The sequence below is a fragment of the Panulirus ornatus genome, chromosome 36, assembly GCF_036320965.1.
Source record: "Panulirus ornatus isolate Po-2019 chromosome 36, ASM3632096v1, whole genome shotgun sequence".
In the NCBI taxonomy this organism is placed as follows: Eukaryota; Metazoa; Arthropoda; class Malacostraca; order Decapoda; family Palinuridae; genus Panulirus; species Panulirus ornatus.
The window spans coordinates 13,324,233-13,348,778 of NC_092259.1; the positions used below are offsets into that span (position 1 = coordinate 13,324,233).

The window sequence follows — 24,546 nt, forward strand, 5'->3', positions numbered from 1 at the left end:
AGGTTGAGTGAAATTGGACAAGTTATGTAAGCTTCTCAGAATTACAGAATGTTAGCACAGTGCACAAAAGCTGAATTCATCCCAGTTTCAAACATCTCTCTTCACTGAATGAATATCAGAAAACCAATGGACATAATTAATGATTTTTCAGTATTACATTAATACACTCAATTCTCTATAACTATTAATCTCACATTTATATATTAATCTTGACAAACTAACTTGGTACATTTCATCTGCACAGAAATTAAACTCTGCTAATTAAATGGACTGTGATTAGCTAGCTGGCCAAATAAAGACATGTTGGTTAATGCTGTTACCTTGTTTGAATACTTGTGCTTCTTGTGTCAGGCTTCAGTTGCTTTTACTGCACAAAATCATAAGAAGGTGCTCTTAACCTCTTACAATCACAAACAAGATACTCCCTTTGTTGAAGCAAGTTTTCAACTTTCACTGAAAAATCATAATATACTTTTCACCGGAAAAATCATAGTCATACTGGTGAATATCCATTTATTAAAAAATCATAAACACATTTCTCATGTATGAAAAGTGCAAAATGTATTACATAATTGGTAGCTTAGGGTATCCTAGCTAAAATCAATGTAAAGCTTTCAGTATGTACAAAACACTCCAGCATAAAAGGCTTGAGCAAAATTGATACACCTTAACTTATTACTGCTTATGAACTAGTTTTATCACCATCTCGTACTTTTTTGTCTCACCATTTCTTTAGCGAGGTAATATGTCTCACAGGTTCTGTGAAACAAGAATGTTACTGGTACAAAAAATTAACTGATCTGAATATCAAAATACAAATTGTTGGACAGTAACATTTCATTCAAATCCTCATAAACTATAGTACAATACCTTTTTCACATTTTCCTATTTTGTCTTGTAATATCAATTCTAAATTACTTTTCGAGTTTAACTTGTGAAGCTTTCAAACAATTCTCAGAGGTAAATTTTTAAGAAAGAAAAATATGCAATAAAAAATTGAAGAACTCATGCCCAACATACAGAAAAAGTGTTACACACCAGATTATCATTAATATACCACTAAGACTATAACATAAACCTCAGAGTGCTTTATAGTATTTACAGCTTTAGTGCTGATAAAACATTAAGATTACTACAATTGAGGTACTTCATGAGTTTTCAATATAGTTGAATTTCTCTTTGTTTCCCTTATGCCCTCTTACTGTTGTACACTGTATGCTTCAAATTTAAAGGCTACAGTACAGTTAAATTTTGGACTGCCCTCTAAATACTGCCCATATTTCAGAACATTCTACAAAAAAAATGTTTAGGTCTCACTTGTAACAGAAAGCTGATGTGGATTTCACAAGACCAAGATGTTGGCACAGAATAAGTGGTGAGTGTGATGAATGAAGTTGTTGCAGAAAGATACATTTTCATTAGTAAAAGATTTGAGGTGGCAGTTACATGTACATGAACAAAAATAGGGTGTGAGAAACTAATCAAGTTATAAATGAAGCAAACAGTAAGCAGTAAGTACTTGGCATAGGCTAGGGTGTGTGTGTGTGTGTGCATACATACATAAAGAGTAAAGACATGGTACAAGTTTAAGAGAAGGGGCAACACAAGTGTAAAACTCTCTTCCTACAACATACAAATGGTAATCACAAAATAGGAACCATACACTGAGTAGGATTGAAAGATACATACTAAGAGGAAAAATAATGTTAGTTGTTTGTAGTACGTTTCATTTGGAGAATTCTGTATGGGCTATTCTGCTACAACTAATCTCCATTTCAAAGGGGAAAAAAATCTTTCTGATGAATGCACTGACAAAGTTTAGAGCTGAAAGGAGAGATACATTGAAACCTGATAACAGGGGTAAACCCTCATGGCTTAAGAATAATTAACAACACAACCATTATGATTATGACTTATCCTACAATATATACTGGTATTCAACAAAATCACTCTGGTGAACAGTAATAAAAATGAATAATTACATCATACACCACATTTCAAAATACATGTGCTGACATAATGCACTGATATGTTATACAAAACTTGTGTACAAACCTCTGAAAGAGTTAGGCATGATTATACTAAAAACATTACTCATAACATTCTCGTTTCAGATGAAGTTTTACATTCAATATTAAGGCTGTCATAATGACAGCAAAAAAAAATTTAAAAGTTATTGCATAGGATGCTAGTGATTCATATATATCTAAAACAAGATGGAAAAACTTTACCCAGCCATTTGATTAATCACTATGACTGTTTTATGTCAATGAATAACCTAGTACTATGACTGTTTTATGTCAATGAATAACCTAGTCAGAAGAGATCTAAATCAATATAATATATTCATTAGCCCCCTCAGCCTAGTATGCATAAGTGACCATTAATGCTCAACAAAGAATAAATTTACTTTTTTTCTGTCCAATGGTACTGTTTCATTATCAGTTATGTCTATGTTTATATCTACTCTAAAGGTATGTATAGTTGACCCTATTCACCTGTAGAAGGATTAAGAAAGGGACTGTCCTTTCTTCGACCACATTCACAAATTGCACTACTTGGTGGTCTTTGAGAGATTCTCACACTATAATACCCATAAGTGACTTTTGTCTTCCACTGTTCTTTACAGAGTGTCATTTTTGTTTAACTATAACTAAATATTTCCTTTCCTGTGTTATACATCTTCCTTTTTTTTTCTGTAATCTCTCACTTGTTTCCTTCTACTTTTTTCCTCACTTATACCTCTATTGATGTAACTGTTATCCTTTTTACATGTTCATGCTCTTTGCTACAAGTGGTGATTGATCTACTTGGGAAGTCAAGCAGCTTAGAGAATGGTTAAGTAAATGCTTCTATTGTTTCTGCTAGATCCTTGGCACATGAAGATGTGGAAATGATCATTAACCATATGTCTGAGAAAGATCCTCCACACTCTTGACTCTGCTCTGAATGAGTAAATGATACAGATAGACATAACGTTAAGAGTTGAAACTCTATACTGTAAACTAAACTACACATAATATAACATCTATGTACTGTACAAATCGTCATTTCATCTGCACCCTTTACACAGTAAGGTTACCCCTTTTTCATCCCTGACCTTGTAGATGTATGTTTCAAACTGTTTGGTTATTGCATACTTCCCAGTTCCTACAATCATACTTTGTCAATAAAGCTAAATTTAAGTTATAGTTGCATCCACTTTGGCAAGGAAAGATACCTTAGTCTAGGCTTTGAAAGGAAAAAAAATTACCATAATGTATCTCGCCATTTGTTCTCAAAGAGTGTTTAGCCTAGACAAGCTGTTATAAATCTTGCTCAATGAGAACAGTGTTCTAATTCAGTGGAGAGATGCTAATATAAGCAAAAAGTTACATGGTTACTCAGAACTACAGCAGGGCAGTGTCACAGATAGATCAGTCTGAATTCCCTGGGACTTAGCAGTGTCTATATTTTGGGGGGATCAAAGGTACCAGTCATTCTGAAGGGGTTGTTTGGCTTTTATATGATATTTGTTTTTTCTTACTTATTCACTCTTTCCCATGTAGAAAGGTAGTGCCAGATATGGATGAAGAATTCACTCTCATCAACTCTACAGCTGCCATGTACAATGTACTGAAACCAGAGCCCCCAGTCCAAAGCCAAGCCCCACAAGCCCCTTGTAGCCTCACTTAATGAAACACACAAACATGCTAGAGATCAATCATTGCAACAAGAATGGTGCCACAATTAACTGAAGTGAGTAACAGAGAAAGAGAATCCTTGATCAGCCTACACTGGAAGAAAGGAAACAGAGAACCATGATAAACTCCAATAAATGCCAAGGGGGCCAAGACAATATCAATTTTGACTAGTTCTTTGACATCAGAAGGAAATCTAAAATGAGGACACAACAGGAAGCTAGGCAATGAAAGTGTCAGGAAGGATGAAAAAAACTTCAGCAACTGAGTTCTGGATGCGTTGCACAAGTAAAGGAAATATGAAGAGGATGCAGATCTTACCAGAAAGTTAAAGCCTGTACAGTAGTAATGATACTCAGGTTTACAACTGTCTGCCATGTCAACAGCTAAGATTAACTGGTACTAAAGACATAAGAGATGAGGCTCCACAAGTGTGCATTGGACCAAACTAAAGAAAAAGAATGCAGAGAGCATTAAAGATTTACATAATCGTGACAAAAAAAGACTAATGTAAGTGGCCCAACAAATATAAAAACTTTGTCCAAACATCCATGCATGCATGCACACATACAATCTCTGCCAAACCTGCCCAGTCCCTGAATCAAACTATAATGTTATAGGCTGAGAGAACAAACTATAATGAGGCTAACTTATCATACATAATTCAGTAAGTTCACCTGACACCAAGATGATTCACTATTACAGGACATTTTAGTGGTCACCTCTTCTTCCCATGACTAGTAAGATCATGCCCTCATTCACCAGAGACATCATTTGATTTTAAAGTTTGTGTTGTGTGTTTCAAATCTGTGCAGTTGTTACAATGGATATGACAAAACTACAAAATTATCATTTCAAAGAAAGATGAAGTAATTACTAAAAATGAAATAGATTGAGCAACATAGTTACATTACCCAGCATTGCCTATGCAGATTTTCATGCTTTAATACCAATATATTTAGTAATGATATCTACTTTTCTTCCAGAATTACATATGCCCAATATTATCTTCTGACCACTTATAGCTTTTCTGCATTTTTTCATCATAATGACTGATTGTCTTTTTGAAAACCTATAGATGTATCTGTTTTTCATCAAAAAAAGAAAAAAATTGAACATTTATGACTGCTTGTCATAAGATCACCTGATATTTAAAATATGACGGCGGAAATAGTCCCATTTTCAACTGGGTTATCAAACAAATGTTATAATTATATAAATAACAAGTACTGCAATACAAATCTACAAAGTGAATTTAAACCAGACTTGTTTATATATCAAAAAAGAATCTATTAGTTACGTCAGGTATCATGTTTGCCTTGTTGAAACCCAGGTGTATCATCAATATGATTATGACATTTAGGAAATTATTTACTTTTTCATACCTAATTGCCGTTTGCTGCATTAGTGAAGTAGTGCCAAGAATGAATAAGTAAAATTCACATCCACCCACATCCATTCTTTAGCTTTCTCATGTAATGCATTGAAATCATCAGCTCCCAATCTTTAACTAGGCCCCACTGGACTTTCCATAGCTTATTCTGGATGTTTCACTTGCCCTGGTTCAGTCCACTGACAGAACATCACTCCAGTATACCACATCATTCCAATTCACTCTATCCCATGCACACCTTTCACTCCCCTGCATGTTCAAAATCTTTTCCACTAAATTTTTCCATCTCCAATATCCCCTGTTTTCCTTGTTCCCTCTACTTCTGACACATGAATCCTCTTTGTCAACCTTTCCTCACTCATTCTCTCTATATGTCCAAACCATTTAAGCACACCCTCTTCAGCTCTCCCAACCACATTCATTTCAGTATCTCACCTCTTCTGTTACCCTTTCCTTACTTAATCAATTAAACCAACTTACACCACATATTGTCCTCAGTAAGACTCAAAGGTTCACTCAAACTCCAAAAGATTTCTGAGAAAAACCATCAACTCTTGTTCAGGGTCAAATAAGGATGAGCTCAGTTCACACAACAAATAAAGATAGTGAAGGCTCAGTCCCTGAATGGGAAGCTATGCCTGAGCTTATACTAGATGAATTCCATGGCAAATATATACTCAGCATCATCACCAAAACCTCTTCATAACAAACTTTGTTCCTACAACCTGAAGTTTTCAGTCTCCAAGTGCCTGGTATGATATACCCTAAACTTCCTAGGTATTGCAAGCACAAAGATGAATGACAGTCACCTGAAGCACTAAGCTTGAGGATGTTTGTCAGTCATTTACAAGTCTTGATCTTCAGAATGTAAGCACAAACTTTTACTCCCTAACAAGAACTTCCCATTTACTTCAATTAAGAATCTACTAAAGAAGTCTGTGTTGTGTATAATCTCATATGAACCATACAAGTCTCCAAATTCATCTTATAACCCCTTTTGATAATTGTTCATCAGAACCTCTTTTGATTTTACAAAACAAATCTCTCCCATGTTTGAAGAGACAGGTAGTCTGTAAACTAACATGGTAACCAGATTTCTTTGATTTTTAGAAAAGCATGAAATCATTATGGTTAGCTGTGATCATCTTTTTGACTACCATGCAAAAGATATATCACATCTATTTTATCTGAAATAAGGTACAAGTCCTAACTCATATGAGAACCATACCTATGTTATGCATATCATGTCCCACATTCTAAAAGTTACATTAATACAGCCTTGAAAATTTCAGACAATTCCCTTCCAATATATTATGAAACTGTTAATAATGTAGTTGAGGATTTATCAAACATAGAGCTGAATTCAAACTGTGTTCTGAAAACATGAACAATACACTTTGAATCATATTCACTCTTACAGTTACTTCAAAGTATATTATAAAACTAAACATTCAATGTTTCTACACTACAGCTTCTTACCATAATATATAAATAAACTTTTCAACTATACCACTGATAACTACTGTTATAACTGTCCCTAAATGGTTTGTATATTGTCTTGCAAAAAACAAAAAGTACACACATACCCTACAAGGTCACATTTTTTCTTCTTTGTACCTTTGTATTAACGTACGCAATGTTCGGTTTGGAGTAAGTGTGAGGTGCGAAAGCTTCTCATTGGTCCATTGGGCTTGTTCGTTTTCCACTGGCAAGCCAAGCTTCCATTGCCACCCGTTCATACGTGAATCCATCTGTACGTAAAACAAATCAATTATTCTAAAAAATCTAGAACAGGACTTCAAACTGAAAAGGTAAATAAAATAAATCCTCTAATTAAATGAAAGTCTATTAATTGAATAGGCAGACTGAATAAAATCTCTGGTTTGGACAAGAAATGACCCAATGACTGCCAATACGAGGATGTATACGAGGATGTATTATATCATGTCATTCATTATCACGTAATCCCCCTTCATGGAACTCCTGCAGCATGAAAGTTGTGCTACATACAAGAACAAAGAAATGATGGACACTTCAGGAGCATGAATGACCTTGAAAAGACTACAGTTTTCTGTCCACTGACAATGATAAAACCTTGCCAGAGGTAAGTTCTTGCTCAAGGAATAGCCAATTGCAGGCAGAGACTTGGAACTCTCATCATATTACATGATAAGGCTAACACCATATGAATTTATAAATAGAAGCAAGTTTTTATATAAAGCACCAACCTGCACACAGAACAGGATCATTTATCAATTCTTGAGTAATAGGACAAAGATACTCTGTAGGTGGTGCATCTGGAGCTGTTTTCTTGGCTTGTGAATCTTGTGTGGAGTTCCTAATGAGCCGAAGGACTTTGTTGCGATGGCCAAGAGCATCTGGAACATAAAGGATATGCATACATAACTTACACCAATACTATTCTCAAAACAAATATGTTGAAATCATAACACATAAAATATGTAAACTGTATGGAATAAAATGGTACAAGGAGAATTGCCTGAGAGTATGAGGAAGGTGTGAAAGGGACAGGACATGCTACAAGGATGTACTGGACAGGGAAGCCTGAAGAAGTTTGTCAAGGTCAGCCCAGAAAGGTAAAGTTTTGCCACATGGGATGACATGAAAAATACAGATAAAATGATAAACACCATTCATGTAACATTCCAGCAAATCAAAGTAGTTGGTAGGCAGCCAACGACCAGGGAGGTATATTACAAGTACTACCCACGTGAGTATTGGCAGGGTCAGTGACAGCTGCTTAGTAAGCCAGCACTTCAGTGGCTGTCAAGTTGCAATCCTATGACCCAGGTAGCTGTCTTTTCTTTCTGCCTCACTCACACATGGACCACTGGCATTCTGTCCATGAACATACACTCTCTCCTTGTCATACATAACACTTAACGACACTTAACTCACACAGCTCATTCTTCATAATTCTAGATATTCCTGCAGTGAGCACTATCAGGTAGCCCTGCCTTTTGGCAAAATGGTAGGAACAGTCGACAGAGGTAGTAGGTAGGAACATTTAAGAAGGAGCATTAGGTAGAAACATTAGGTATAGTAGGTAGGAGCATTAGATAGTAGTAGGTAGGAGCATTAAACCGTAGTAGTCTGAGGGAACATTAGGTAAGAGCCTCTGCAAACACTGCACGAGAGCTGCCTGCTGCCTGTGGTGTATTAGCACTAAAGGCTAAGAAGCGGCACTGGAGTTCACTAGTTATGGAGACTCTATTGCCATGGCCATTCCCTTGAGGGAGTTCCAGTTGAAACAGGCATCAGAGATATAAACAGATAGACAGCAAATGTGTTTCATTTGCCCTCCTACTTAATGTAACATAAAGTTTCAAGAGCTATTCGATGAATGATGATCTCTTCAGATGATACATACTAGAACAGAAATTAAAAGAAATGCCAACCTTATAGTTTTGATAATGCACATTCCATCAAAAGGATATAATGGACTTCATAAATATTAATTGAAAATTACCTAACCTGATGAAGTTAATATCAGGATGGTAGAGGCAACAAAGCAAGCCTTATATGGTGACAAAAAAGTTCTTATTATGAGAGATTGTAACCGCATGGAAATTAGCTTGGAATGTATATTACAAATGATTATGAAGCAAGCCCTTACAATTTCCATACAGGGATAGCAATACTAAATGCAACAAAAAGCTATAACATCAAGACAAAAATTTTGTTTTATGAGAATGTAACCATGTCAAATAAAACAAAATCCATGGACAGCTGATATATAACCCTTAATAAATGATCAATTCATCAGCATGTGTAAAAAAACTCACTCTGATGCCCTAACTTAAGGGAGAAAGAACTGAAAACTTTTAATAAAGAAAATTCTTTGACATTACTTAATTATATTGTAAAAGCTAGCCAAGTTTCTCCCTGCTGAGACTTCAGTTTTCATGACTGCCCAAAGCCTACAAGTAAAACTTGAGGAGCAACTCAAGAAGCAGGGAAATCTTCATCTTCCCTTTCAGGACTAATGATTCTTGCCCCATCTTCATCAAAAATTAAAGCAAAGCCATGCTGATATCAGCCTGGGGATCCAAAGACAGAAGCCTATATGATATGTTAGTCTACTTTCCACTTTGCATAATTTGCACATCATTCTGTATAATGCTTAAGAAGAGCAAACACTTTGTGCATATCCTGTTCAAATGGGTTATCACATCAACCACAAAAATGATTTTCAACTGAAACCTCTCAAAAGATTTCTGCCACTGGTGATTTTTGCTAAAAAAAATATCTTCATAGTGGAGTCATGACTATCTGATGGTCTGACACTTCTTCCAAATGATACTTGCTGCATCCAGTAACTTAGCCTCCTCTTCCACTGCACAACTCACTTCAACCCAATTTCATGTCAACCTCTAAGTACCAAAAGCACTCTGCTTCCTCTAGTTTCCCTCATTTAAACTCATAATCAATCCATCCTTTCTCATCCTACTGGTGTGCCTCATTTCCTTACTTTTATTCATTTCTTCCTTTCAACTTTCTCTTGTAAAACACTCCTAAACTCTATCACTAACCTCTGGAGTTACTCTTTAAAGTCTGCCACCACATCTGTCATCTGCAAACAACAACCCATTAATCTCCCATGCTCCCCTAACCCCAGCTTACTGCAAACCTGCCCTCTGCTCAAAGACCCCTCACAACTACATCCCTCACCACCTCATCCATGAATAGATGAGATATCTATGGTGACATCACACATCCTAGAAGCAGACCCACCATCACTGGGAACCACTTACTCTCCTCCCTTTGTACTTTCACAAAAGCTTAACTCTCATATTGGAAACTTTTTACATTTAGTAATTTTCCTATTATTCCATTTACCCATTGCATCTTCCATAATACATCTCTATCAACCCAATCATATTCTTTCTTCAGATCCATGAATGCCAATTATAAATCCTTCTCCTCTAAGTAATTTACATGAAATTCTTCAAAGCAAACACCTGATCCACACTTATCATTCCTTAAATCACATTGCTCCAGCCCAGTCATGTGCTCTGTGTACAAGCCATCCTCTCAATCACAGCTCTTCCATACATCTTACCAGTTATACTAAACACAATATAAGTCTATAATTCTTGAATCAAATATTGACATCTTGCCAATCCTTGGTTACCTCATTTTGGGAGGCACATAAACACTTTAATTAGCAAATTAACAATATGGCCATCCCCTTTTTTTGAGAAACTCAACTTCAGTCTCATCACTCCTGATGCTTTTCCAAATTTCATCTTGAGTATGATTATGATGAAATTCTAAAGACTCTTGAGACTTTCTACTTTTCCTTACAAACATATTCTGTTCTGTACAAGGCACATTCCTAGATATATATGCATCAACATTGACCTCACTGCCCTAGCTCACATTGTGATACAGAGGAGCAATCAATCTCAACTGCTTCAATGGGCATCTTGCTGCCCCTATATCATGCGACCACAGCCTTGACATAAGCCAGAACTTTCAACTCAACACAGATCCTTATATATGCCTGATCCAAGGCTGCTGACACTAGCCGACCATGCAGTACATCCAGTAGTTACAATAACCCCTGCCCTAAATAAGGGAATAACTGTACTGCCAACAGAAGGCTTTCACAATCTCCTCAATCCATTTACATAATATACCATACTACCATACAAGATAAGAAGCTAAAGCTTAGAAACACCTGTAAAGAAAACATTATCAAACTTTAAAAAAAAAGGCTGACAATGTCTACAAGCTTACTTTCTGGGTTAAAGGGGATTAAAAAACTAACATAACGCAACTCATTTTCAAACTTTTCCACATAAAGAACAATTATGAATCTAATTTATCTGAATGATGCATACTTGCTCAGCACCAAAAGAAATTTGATGACAATAAATGAATGAACTAATGAACATATTCTGAATCAATAAATAATTACAAAAGATTTCTAAATTACATAATGACTTTCCAAAAAAGTGCCCTTCATGATTAGTTTCTACTGATAACAACCTACCAACACCAAGTTTTTGTTCGAGGATTTCATCTGTCACAGTTAGCAATTCTCGTCCATCAATGGCATGTGAACGGAAATTGTGTGAATACTCTGCTAGCCCTTGTTCAACTAGCCACCCACATACATCCTCACAGCTCCATTCAATCAGCTGAAAATGGAAATGAATACTGTAAAAATCAAGTAAGTAATAGTAACCTGATGATCTGTAAATGTGTGGAAATGTTCAAGAAATATATGTGAAATATATGTTATTGTTATTACTATTATTTTTGTTTTTTTTTACATTATTACATGACAGCTAGAGACTGAGTGTGAACCAATGGGGCCTTTGTTGTCTTTTCCTAGCGCTACCTCGCACACATGAGGGGGGAGGGGGTTGTTATTCCATGTGTGGCAGGGCGGTGATGGGAATGAATAAAGGCAGACAGTATGCATTATGTACATGTGTATATATGTATATGTCTGTGTGTGTATATATATATGTATACGTTGAGATGTATAGGTATATATTTTTGCGTGTTTGGACGTGTATGTAGATACATGTGTATGTGGGTGGGTTGGGCCATTCTTTCGTCTGTTTCCTTGCACTACCTCGCTAACGCGGAAAAATAAAAAATAAAAATGAGAGGGGAGGATTTCTAGCCCCCTGCTCCCTCCCCTTTTAGTCGCCTTCTACGACATGCATGGAATACGTGGGAAGTGTTCTTTCTCCCCTATCCCCAGGGATAATACATATATATATTTATATTTATTTATATTTTATTATACTTTATCGCTGTCTCCCGCGTTAGCAAGGTAGCACAAGGAAACAGACAAAATAAGGGCCTAATTCAGTGTCAAAGTACAATAAAAAAAAAGAAAAAAATATATATATAATTTTTTTTTTATTATACTTTGATGCTGTCTCCCATGTTAGTGAGGTAGCGCAAGGAAAAAGACGAAAGAATGGCCCAACCCACCCACAAACACATTATATACATAAGCATCCACACACGCACATATACAGAGCTCAACTTGGTGTCACTTCTTTCTGTTCAATGCTATTGATAAAGCACAATAGTGAACTGTTTGAAACACTACCAGCTTTTTAGTTACCATCTGCAACTTCTACTAAAATGAAATCTTTACTTTTGTTTTCAAAATAGTTTGTGACACTTCTCTGTAAATAAAGGATAACCTTATAATGCAATATTAGTGGATCTTTTTACCTTTCTTTTTTCCAAATTTGGGATATCTTAATTGTGATTGTAATTATTATTTACTTTGTTTTGTGGCAATTGTAATATAATTGCTATTTCCAAATCTTTTTGTAATTATAACTGAGATAAAAAAATGGAAAGTATTTGTAATTGTAATTTAATTCTTAAAGAGTAATTTACTCCAACCCTGGTCACAACCCAGTTGAGGGGAGGGTGCAGTATTAGCATCAAGTTTAGTACTGTTCAAAAAATTACCATATAAATTCCAAGTGTTACACTGGATCTGATTTCCATTACATATCTGACATATTTATCCCTGGGGATAGGGGATTAAGAATACTTCCCATGTATTCCCTGCGTGTCGTAGAAGGCGACTAAAAGGGGAGGGAGCGGGGGGCTGGAAATCCTCCCCTCTCGTTTTTTTTTTTTTTTTTTTTTTTTTTTCCAAAAGAAGGAACAGAGGGGGCCAGGTGAGGATATTCCAAAAAAGGCCCAGTCCTCTGTTCTTAACGCTACCTCGCTAACGCGGGAAATGGCGAATAGTTTAAAAGAAAAGAAAAAAATCTGACATATCCCTGGGGATAGGGGAGAAAGAATCCTTCCCCGTATTCCCTGCGTGTCATAGAAGGTGACTAAAAGGGGAGGGCGCGGGGGGCTGGAAATCCTCCCCTCTCTTTTTTTTTTCCCCAAAAGAAGGAACAGAGAAGGGGGTCAGGTGAGGATATTCCCTCAAAGGCCCAGTCCTCTGTTCTTAACGCTACCTCGCTAATGCGGGAAATGGCGAATAGTGTGAAAAAAACAAATCTGACAATATTTACACCAGTTAATAAATGGTTATATAAAACTGCAAAGATGGACCTAACCTTTATGTTTTCTCGAAATCTCTGTGAAGGGAACTTGACAAGTAGTTTCCTAGTGCTACTTGTATTTCCTGGTAAAGGGTTAACTGAGCTTGTAGCACCATCTACTCGCCACAAATGAACAACACGATCACCACTTCCAGCAGCAACCAGAGCTCCATCATCACTGAAGGCACATGAGGTCACATATCGCTTGTGACCCTCTAGTACACCAAGAGCTGTTAACTTCAACTGAAAGCATTGGGAAAACATTACAAATAACACAAATACAAAAATGTGAGAATGTTGAATCCTTCACAAACAGTCTGAACACTATTCTGAAAAATGTCAGAAAAAGGTTTACATAATCTCACAAAGCAATATTCCAAAGGATAAACTTACTGGATCCCAAAGCCTAACAGTCTTATCTCCTGAAGCAGATGCCAGAATCAGTCCATTAGAACTGAACTTGACACACATTATTGGTGCACTGTGGCCATGTAAACTGTGATGAAGTGATATAGTGGGAGAGTTATCTCCACCTAGTATCTGACTTCCAATCTCAACAACCCAGAGGTGCAATTCTGTGTCTTGTCCACCTGATGCCAGCAAGTACTGCTTGCCGATTCCACTACCTTCTGAAATACAAAACAATAATGATGCAAAAAAAAAATAAAAAAAATCTGCAAATTCATTTCAAAGTATGAATTTGATTATGTTTTGGAACTGTAACAAACTCTCATAATTTACCCATCCAGCTTTAGAGTCCTAATAATTCTTGTACTATCACTGTCTTTATTGATGTGCCAACCAGAACTCAGCTGGTGAAATACATTCAGCTTCATATACATCATTCACCATTATATTTCAAGTAAGATAAAAAGTATGTCCACTTTACCCACATGAGAACAATTGGTAAATGCTTTCCCATACTGCACCACTTATAATCAAAAGGCCCTAAATAACTCCTAACTTTCTTCATACATCATCAGAACCTAATAGAACAATTTGGGATATCTACTACACCATCCTTTGCCAATGTTACCAACTGCCACCTGAGAAATGCAATTCTCTACTGCAACTACATCACATCCCATATGAACTTATACAGACCCCTACTAGAATAGTGCCATCCCAACAACTGTATGCACTAAAATAACCATTCAATCTATGTCCCTGCTTTACCTTTATGTTAACATCAAGAAAGCTGCTTGAAATAAAACTGCACAAGTTGCCAACAAACTGAGGTCCATACTCATCCTATGGCCAGAAACTAAAATAAATCAAATTGCTGAAGGCAAAATCACTTTCACTACTATAATAGGCAGTGATGCAACTGTTTGCATACAATTACTTGAAATAAGGTAACAAAGTTTTTCAGAGACATGAAAAGGCTGATCAGCTAATACCAACTACTGCTGGTGATTGATACTGGCTACTCTGAAAGCCTTGCAAGTCTAACTGTACCCTTTTCTCCATTCTCTAACCAACTGAATGTTGGCTCACTTGATGATGAAGGCTAATATCTTGGTCAACACTTGGTCAACAATACCAATTACTGCTAAAGCTTGATAATAGCTACTTCAAAAATCTACAAGTCCAAATGCACCCGTATCTCAATTCTCTAACCTAGTAAATGTTGGCTCACCTGACACTGAACACTATCATCTCGGTCAACATGATTCAGATCTCTAGCCACTGACTTGGAAATTTACTTACCACAAGTAATGACTGACCAAAAGAAGTTTCATCCAAGCAGGTTAATTTACAGGAAGAGAGCTATTTCCTCTCCAAAGAAAAACCAAGAGAAACAAACAAATAATGCAGCTGGCTCAATAAGAGTAAGAAATCTAGCAATATTCATGCCAGTCTCTTAGACTCATTCAATTATGCCATGAAACAATTACCTCTTTCAGCACTTGCAGCAGAGACTCTCCATTAAGATACCAGTGCAATAACATACAAGAATATTCTAAACTTTGCCAGGCTGGACCTACATAAAGTGCCCTCATTTTGTGGTGGAGTTAAAGTAAACAGGAACAGAAAATTAATTAGCAATTAGTAATCTACAGTAGTTTTTGGAGACCACCAAACTATGAAGTTTTAAACTTGCAGTAAAATATAGAGTCCAAAATGGTATCTATCCAATACATGAGAGGTCCAATAAAATTTTCACGGTGACAGTGTACTTTTATCATATCACATTTACCATAATGCAGATATAATATGCTGTCCTTCAGTTTTATCATCTAGTAATCGTTTATCTTCTTGTGATGTGAATGACTTGATAGTTATTTCCATTAACAATTTGAATTTTCCCCTAAACTCACCCTCTTTTCCAACAGCTGGGCTAAAGTGAAGAGAAGATACACCCAAGTCATGAGCTTCAGCCTTCATGGCAAGTGGCACAGAATGACCATAACGAGCATCCCACACCCGAACCTCACCCCCACTGCTGCCTGTTGCTAGATAGCAGCTGTCTGGTGTGAAGCTCACGCTTGTTACGGTGGACTCATCACCACACATACGTCTGAAAGTAATGAATGCTGCAATTATAACATTTTCTTGACAGCAACCTAAAACAGCCACAATGAATCTATCTGATTACTGTAGTAATCTTGAATTCTGGCAACACAAAAGATGCTTACACGCAAACAATCAGTATTTTAGAACATCAAATACCTCCAACATGATGATGTGACAAATGCAAATAAATGCAACAAACTCTCAACTTTACTTAAAAACAGGGACAATGACAACACAATTCACTTGAAATAATATTCAACATAACATATTTGTGCTCATAATTAAGGTACAAGTGATTAAAGGTTGGTTTGACAGTGTTATCATTAACTAAAACATAAGCTATCCATTTACAAATTTTTCTGCATCCTAGTAACTGCATTTAGTATCTAAAAAGGGTGTTAACAGACTACGCCTGCAAGAGGTTACACCACGAGTGAAAAGTCGTCTTTACTTAGGCTGTATTGTCAGAAATACAGTTTCATCAAGCAATTTCTCTCTCCACAGGAGTCCCCTTTCCTTGCTACAGCCTTGGGCCGCAGAAGCCTTTAGAAAGAAGTCCAGGGAAACATTGGAACTCTTTCATAGGAACGTTCTAGGAGCTATTATAGAAAAAAAATAGTATCTAACAAGAGAAAGTAATTAGCAGATAGCACATCTGGAAAGATTTCATCATCAAAATTTTAAAAAATGCACTATATTCATTATAAGTATTCCACATTCACTGTAATCATATGTTCACTGCATGTACATCATATTTACTGAAAATGCATCATATTATTATGGGAAGTACGTCCCAAATCTGCTAGTCCCACTCTCTGTTCTCTATAAGTTCATCAGTTCTGAAGTGCTCAAGACTTACCATTAAATTCCAAGTACAGTATGATGGATCTAGAAACACTATATGCATATTTATCCATCTATTTGTTTTTTATTGTTCACTACAGTTTCTATTAGCATTCTATGTTATCAATGAAAAAAGTTGTCAAAATCCCAAGTCATCAGTAATAGTGCCATGTTAGCAATGAGACATACATATACAATGTATATCCTTTTGAGTCCTCTATGCATTTATTTAATTCACTATCAAGGCTTCTTTGTTTTAGAGATACTCCACGTTCACTGTTGAGCATGATATTCGTAAGCAATACATTGCATTCAATAAATGTGGACTACATCTATTAACTATACTATCATCATTTACATTCCCAATTCTAGGGATGAATCAGGTAAATCCAGCATTCATACAGATTCTCAACATATGTCCAGTGTGTTCTATAAAATACATGCCAAGTTTCCTATACAGGGACCTCTAGATTTACAAGTCTTTGATTTACATCATATTCAGAATAACACATATGGTCCATTTACACCTTTTTTTCATTCACACAGACTTAAGTTTGGAATAATGCCATCATCATTGGGATGGTAGCGTGATGATGTGGCATTGCTAATGCCATGCAAGAAGCACACATATACATGGCATGGATACGGTCTATAGTCACAGAGTAATACAGTATTTTGCGCTGCAGTATACTGTATACTGTCAGTGTTTTCCCCATGCAATATGCCACCAGAGAGTCTTTTAAGTTCTCCTGGTACCAGTGGTGCTAAGAAGCATAGGGCCATCTCTAATGAAGTTACTAAGAATGTGCTCAAATGTTATGAGAAAGATGAATGACCAGCTGATATGAAGTGTGCCCCTGGATTCAGTGAATCTACTTTACAAACTATTTGTGATAGTGCAGAGAAGATAAAGGTGAATACAAAGAAAGAAATAATAATCAGGTAGCAGTTGGACGGCAGCCAACGACCAGGGAGGTATATTACGAGTACTACCCACCTGGGTGTCAGGAGGGTTAGTGAAAGCTGCATAGTAACCCAGCACTTCACTGGTTGTCATGATGCACTCCTCTGACCCAGGTAGCAGTCTTTTCTTTCTGTTTCACTTACACATGGACTGCTGGCATTCTGTCCACAAATATACATTAAATCTCTCCTAATCACACACAACACTTAACTCACACAGCTCATTCTTCATAACTCTAGATTTTCCTGTGGTGAGCGCTATGTGCTAGCCCGGCCTTTGGGCAAAATAGTTGGAACAAAAGATAGAAGCAGTAGGAAGGAACATTCAGGTAGGACTATTAGGTAGAAATAGTAAGTAGGAACATTAGAAGTAGTCAGTAGCGGGGTAACTGAGTTATCCCAGGTGCTCCAAGTTAAGTGCAAGAGCACAGCCACTGTATGCACTCTACCCATGTTTTCATGCTATTCCCTGCAACTGCTGCATATTGATTATAACTGCAGCAGGTTTAATTTTAGTGCTTCATGCTATCGAAGAGCATTCCCAGTTCATTTCATGAATCAAGTGCATTCATGGTAAGCACATGTTCAATTCTAGTACAAAGCAGTTACTACATGGTCATCTTAGCCTATAAGAGAGTATCATATTTACTATAATTCCTCCTTGTTTACTTTTACTGTTAAGTGTTTCCTTTATATTTTTGTGAGTTGTACATGATTTATGTCCAGTGCAAGTTTTCGAAGTTCACAGAAAAGCCTCTATATCTACTAAAAAGAAAGAGAAAGATCTTTGACCTTTTCTTTTTTCTTTGATTTCACTTTACTTTTTTCTTTGAAGGTATTGGCCTTTCAGAATTAACAGTAGTGGTAAGCCTTATCAAATTAACGTTTATTTTTGAAATATTTTCAACACAAAAGAAAATTACATCTATTCTGAAAGGGTCAGCATCACATCAGGACAGTTCCTCATCAGTTAAGTCGTTCACCTAAAGAATTACCAGCATGATCCCCTATCTCTTCTTTATTGAAAATGATACCTGTGCAATAAACTTTCACTAAAATAAAAAATTTTAGAATAAAAAAATCTAGAATTAGTTTACCTATCATCAAAAGATAATACAATTACTTGTTTAAAATAATCACCCCTCAACGATAAATTCATGGATCTATTTTCCCAACATACAGAGTAATACAATACATTTTGTAAGGGCCATCTCTCTCCTCAAATGGGAACATATCAAAGACTTACAAAAGATAAATCTACATTAGGTTTTCCTTTTCTACATGCTCATCCCTCCTACCAAAATGAGGATGCATCAGGAACTGAGCCTTCATGGAAAAGACCCAATTTACTCCTTCTCAGTTCCTACTTTTCACAGGTGGTATTACAGTAGGGTATGATTTTCAACCCCCACTCCCACCCTTTTGGTCACTTTCTATGGCACATAGTTGAGGCATGGGCAGTGCTGTTTCTAAGGTCAATATCATACATCAGTCACTATCAATTTACATGCATATTTCTCTCTACATGAATCTGATATTCCTACAACACCAGATACTTTAAATTCTGTCTATATGAGAGCTAAAGCAACTACTTTAAAAACAAGATCCTGCATTTCTACAGATTTTCTGATATTTTTCCATACCCAATTGCTCTTTCTAGCTTCACTGAGGTAGTGCCAGGAACAGACAAAGAAAATCTGCATCTGCTCATATCCATTTTCTAGCCATCATGTGTAATGCACCACAGCCACAACCACTTCACCACAACCCAGCCCTACAGACCCTTTCCATATTTCATCCTAGACATTTCACATGGCCTAGTTCAGTCCACTGACAGTACGTTGATCCTAGTATACCACATTATTCCAATTCACTCTATCCTGTGCATGCCTTTCAACTTCCTGTATGTTCAAGCCCCAACTGCTCAATTCTTTTTCACTCCATCCTTTTCTGATATCAGATTATCATGGTTGGACCTCAATCACAAAGACAGTTTCACTAATTCAAATGCTCAACGTTAAACAGAAAAGTTTGATCTATTTGATTTGGAATTCTGTATAATGTATTTATTTTTTTTTTCTTTTTAAGGTGGGGAGGCAACAATCACTCTACAAATCATACACTAGCACAAACTTTCAAACCTGCTCACTAAAAGATTATTTTCTTTCATTTCAATATCACTGGTTCTTCCTTACACCCCAGTTTTGTCTAACCCTCTAGTCATACTCCTCTCTTCTTAAGTATACTCTTTAATTAAAGAGAACCGATATATTTTGATACATTCTTATTGAATAGTACAAGTAACAAGAGTTTTACTCACTCAACATCTAAATCAACATAAAAGATCCTTCAGAAAAACAATCTAAGCATCTTTGGGTTTTCATAATGTGAAGATGTGGAAATTGTCCAACAACAAAAGATATATGACAAAAATAAGGTGGGGAAAAAAGTAAAAAAGTATATGATGGACAGCTGAAAGGCAATGCAAAGTACATGTTCATAATACATATTATGAATGATAGACTTCTTTCAATTCTTTCATAGAAAAGCTTCCAAAGTTGTTGTAAGCAAATAATTTTCTACTTACAACAGAGGATACACAGCTTTAAAAGAAAAATGTTTTTCTTTTAATTTCATTATCTCTTTTCCCATCTAAAATGGGTAGATCAAGTGCATGAATCCTCTTTAAACGAAACTACATGTACATCAACCTTATCAAAGTTTGAATATGCCTAAAACTGAGATGCTTTCAATACAAATGTAGTGAATAGTATTAAATCCAGCCTCCTTGGTCTCCTTTCACAACATGCAGAGATACAATGGAATGAAGACAAGTGTGGTTGATAGGGACATGAATTAAGGTAATATGGTCATAACAAAATGGAAAGGGAAAACAGGACTAAATGACAGAGGGGTAAGTAGTAGCATAAAGTAAAGAATAAGCAACAGATTAAAGAAAAACACTTTAATCAAACAAATAATAGACAGAGCATTCTGAAAGCAAACATATGTGCTGGAATAACATGAACTTGGTGACAGCATTCTGAAAGAGGTGTAGAAATTTTTGGAAAAACATTCCATATGCAACAAAATTAATAACCATTTTTTCTTATATTTGCTCACCATTTCTAGTGTTAACTGAAAGCTAACAAATAAGCTCACACAAAGAGGTATAGAAATTTTTGGAAAAACATTCCATATGCAACAAAATACGTAACCATTTTTTCTTATATTTGCTCACCATTTCCAATGTTAATGAGGTTGTGCCAAGAAAAGATGAAGAAAGGCCCCATTCACTCACATCCATTCCCTAGCTGTCATGCACCAAATCCACAGCCCCCTATCCACAACCAGGACCACTGACATTTCTATGGTTTCTACTGACTGCTTCATATGCCCTGGTTCAGTCCACCAACAACACGGAATCCCCCAAAACACATTGCTCCAATTTACTCTGTCCTGTGCTTGCCATTCACTCTTCTGCACATTCAGACCCTTAGTACTCAAAATCTTTTTCACTCCATTCCTCCATCTCCAATCTGGTCTCCTTCTCTCCTCAACTTCTGACATATATCCTCTTTGTCATCCACTCCTCACTCATTCTTTCCATATGACCAAACTATTTCAGCACATCCTCTTCAGCTCTCTAAACCATAATTCTCCCTTAGCCTTTTATTACTTACTCAATCAAACCACCTCACAGCAACATACTGGCCTAAAAAATTTCATTTCTAACACATCCATCCTCCTCTGCACAATGGCATCTACCGCCCATGCCTTGCATCCATACATCATTGGGACTACCATATCTTCAAACATAACCATTTTAGCCTACCCAAATAACAATCTCTCTCTCTCCCCACACATTCCTCAATACTTTGAGAACCTTTGCCCCCACCCCCACCCATCTTATGGCTTAAAATACATTTGCATTATTTTCTTCTTAATTTCTATTATTACAATGTATACCCACTAAAGTGATACATTACTCTGTATTCAAGATTATTCTATTCTAAAACCCATAATGAAAGATAGGGTGGTTAAGAAGACATAGAAAGAGTCCAATTACATGACAGAAAAATAACAAAATAACAGATGTAACTGTGCATCTGTTCACCAAGATGTTAAACCATATTTTATCATGGAAAGAAAAACAATCTGGTGGAAATTGTGGAACTGAATGTGCACATCTGTTAAACTAAACTGCCATAATATCAATAATGGAAAATAAAATAAATCTGATCAAAAGTAGATACTATGGTGAATGTCTGGAGACAACAATGCTGTTAGGTCTTATTTGTTTCCTGTATACATAACCACAGGCTGAAAAAAGGTAATGAGATCATAATACTTATGAAGCTAAGCTGTGAAACCTTTATGACTATATTACTTTTTATAATATGCAGTTTTAACATCAGACTAGAAATATCATCTGAATCATTCATGCAGTAAGAATAAGCATGGCAAATAAAATAAATCCGATACAATCAAGCATACTATGGTGAACATCTGAAAATAGCAATGCAAGTTAGATCTATCTGTTTCCTATATACAGCAAAATCGCTGACTGAAAAATGGTAATTGGTAATGAGATTGTAATATTCATGATGTTAAACTATGAAACCTTTATGGCTATATTACCTTTAATAATATGCAGTTTTGATGTCAGACTAGAAATATCACTTGAAATATTCATGCAGTAAAACATTTCCATTTACAGAATAAATACTGTACAAATACAATTGTCAAGCAAAGCTGTGACATGCAAAGACATATCATGGTATTATAATCAACATGCATCAACTGATTTTAAGATCTGTGTTCCTGGTTATGTGTGCATATTTATCATAACTCACCTCAATAAACACTGATCAGGAGATTGCTTGTGTCTGAAAAGATGTTTGGGAGAATAAATTGCAAAATGGAAAAGAAAAAATAGCCAAATAAAATACAAGATTCTGAAAAACTATATTTCAATGGCTTGTAGCTTTCATGGAGACATAAAAGGTACTGAAGAATTTATGTACATCATTATGCAATTTAACACTGCATTTCATGGCACTATTTCTAAATCACTATTTGCACAAAGCCCACAACAGGAAACTGTTACCCAGTAAATCGAATTCATAAGAAAAAGTATTAATATGAAATGCCTGCATTCACTGGAGATAATGTTCATAGAAAAGTAAGAATATTAATCATCTATCCAAGCTGTCATGCAATATAACAAACTTTAAAAATGTTTGTACAATCATATAAAACAGTCATATCACACAAAAAAATTGTACACAATCATAAAAGGCACAGGCAAATTAAAATATAATGAACTTTAGAGTGATACCACATGCTGGACTTAATTATGAATACACATCATCATAGTTACCAATTGATCTAACATGGGATCATGCAAGTGACTATTTTTCTGACATCTCAGAAATTGTGAGAAACATGTCAAAAGATGAGTATGATTATCATGTCATACAGACTGACTAAAAGTGATATCTATCCAAAAGTAAATGACTCCTTTGGTGGTTTTAAAACAAGGAGTACAATACTGCATGCCAAAAATAGTACTATGAGCATTATGTCAGAAGACATTGATAATTATAGAACATATTTTCAGGTAACTGGTCCTCTATGATAATAACATTTGATAAGCGGTCACAGAATGTGATTTTTTTTCATAGCAACTACCATAATGATAACATTCTCATTGGTATCCCTGACTGTTTCATTTTATCTTTTTGATATAATGGACAAAAACGTATGCAGCATCTATACACTGAGATAAGGTATACCTATAAAATGAATAGAAAAGGGTTCTGGGAAGTTTTGACATTCTGTGGTATGTGAAGATTGATCAATGTTGTTAACAGCCTTTAAGATAAAAAAAAGTGCTTGCATAAAAGTAAACAGTGTGGTACAAGAGAAAGTGAAATAATTGTCATAGTGCATCATAACTGTGATGCCATCATAGCTGTATAATATTTTTCTACACAGAGCATTAAATGAGGTAAGAAGGGCAGGATGAATGCTGTACACAAATGAACCATAAAGGGAACTAATGGAAACTACAACATTTATACAGTGACAAATGATGATGTCCTATGAGCTGAATCAAGAGGAAGAACTGGGAGGAATAATCAACCACTTCTATGATGTCTGTGGAAGGATTTTAGTATGTTGAAAGTATATAAAGTATATAATGTGTACACAAATGCAGGGACATCAGTTTGAATGGAAGGGGTTTATAAGCTGTTAATAAAGTTTGGTCTTTGGAAGTTCTAATCAGTAAGAATGAGGGTGAGAAAGCTAAAGCTGAGAGTAGAGTCAAACAAGGAAGAAGGCCTGGAGGTGCACCGAGAGGTATGATATACAGAAAGAATATACATATATACACATGTACATATTCATACATGCTGCCTTCATCCATTCCCATCGCCAACCTGCCACACATGAAATGACACCCCCTTCCACCCGTGCGCGCATGAGGTAGTGCAAGGAAAAGAATGAGTGTGAACCAATGTGGCCTTTGTTGTCTTTTTCTAGCGCTACCTCGCACACGTGTGGGGAGGGGGTTTTCATTTCATGTGTGGCAGGGTGGCAACAGGAATGAATAAGGGGAGACAGTATGAATTATGTACATGTGTATATATGTATATGTCTGTGTATGTATATATATGCATACGTTGAGATGTATAGGTAAGTATATGTGCGTGTGTGGACGTGTATGTATATACATGTGTATGTGGGTGGGTTGGTTCATTCTTTCGTCTGTTTCCTTGCGTTACCTCGCTAACGCAGGAGACAGCAACAAAGTATAATATAAATATATATTTATTTATTTTGCTTTGCCACAGTCTCCCGCTTTTTTTTCATACTATTCACCATTTCCTGCATTAGCGAGGTAGCGTTAAGAACAGAGGACTTAGCCTTTGAGGGAATATCCTCATTTGGCCCCCTTCTCTGTTCCTCTATTGGAAAATCAAAAAACGAGAGGGGAGGATTTATCATTATTATACTTTGTCGATGTCTCCCACGTTAGCAAGGTAGCACAAGGAAACAGATGAAAGAATGGCCCCAA

At 36.0% G+C, this 24,546-nt stretch overlaps 1 protein-coding gene across 8 annotated transcripts in view; it reads right to left on the minus strand.

The window, feature by feature from the left end:
- Window positions 1-499: 499 nt before the first annotated feature.
- LOC139760372 (WD repeat, SAM and U-box domain-containing protein 1-like) overlaps window positions 500-24,546 on the minus strand; it is a 48,093-nt gene continuing 24,046 nt past the window's right edge. For 2 of the 8 annotated variants that reach the window (XM_071683464.1, XM_071683463.1), the window contains exons 6-11: window positions 15,461-15,660; window positions 13,533-13,765; window positions 13,155-13,382; window positions 11,093-11,240; window positions 7,302-7,451; window positions 500-6,824 (exon numbers count right to left, since the gene is read on the minus strand). In XM_071683464.1, the coding sequence (XP_071539565.1) occupies window positions 6,748-6,824; window positions 7,302-7,451; window positions 11,093-11,240; window positions 13,155-13,382; window positions 13,533-13,765; window positions 15,461-15,660 (1,036 nt within the window). In that variant the 3' untranslated portion in view covers window positions 500-6,747. Of the gene's footprint in view, window positions 6,825-7,301; window positions 7,452-11,092; window positions 11,241-13,154; window positions 13,383-13,532; window positions 13,769-15,460; window positions 15,661-22,318; window positions 22,352-24,546 lie in introns of all 8 variants that reach the window. The other 6 variants (XM_071683462.1, XM_071683461.1, XR_011715329.1 and 3 more) reach the window with 5 other exon arrangements.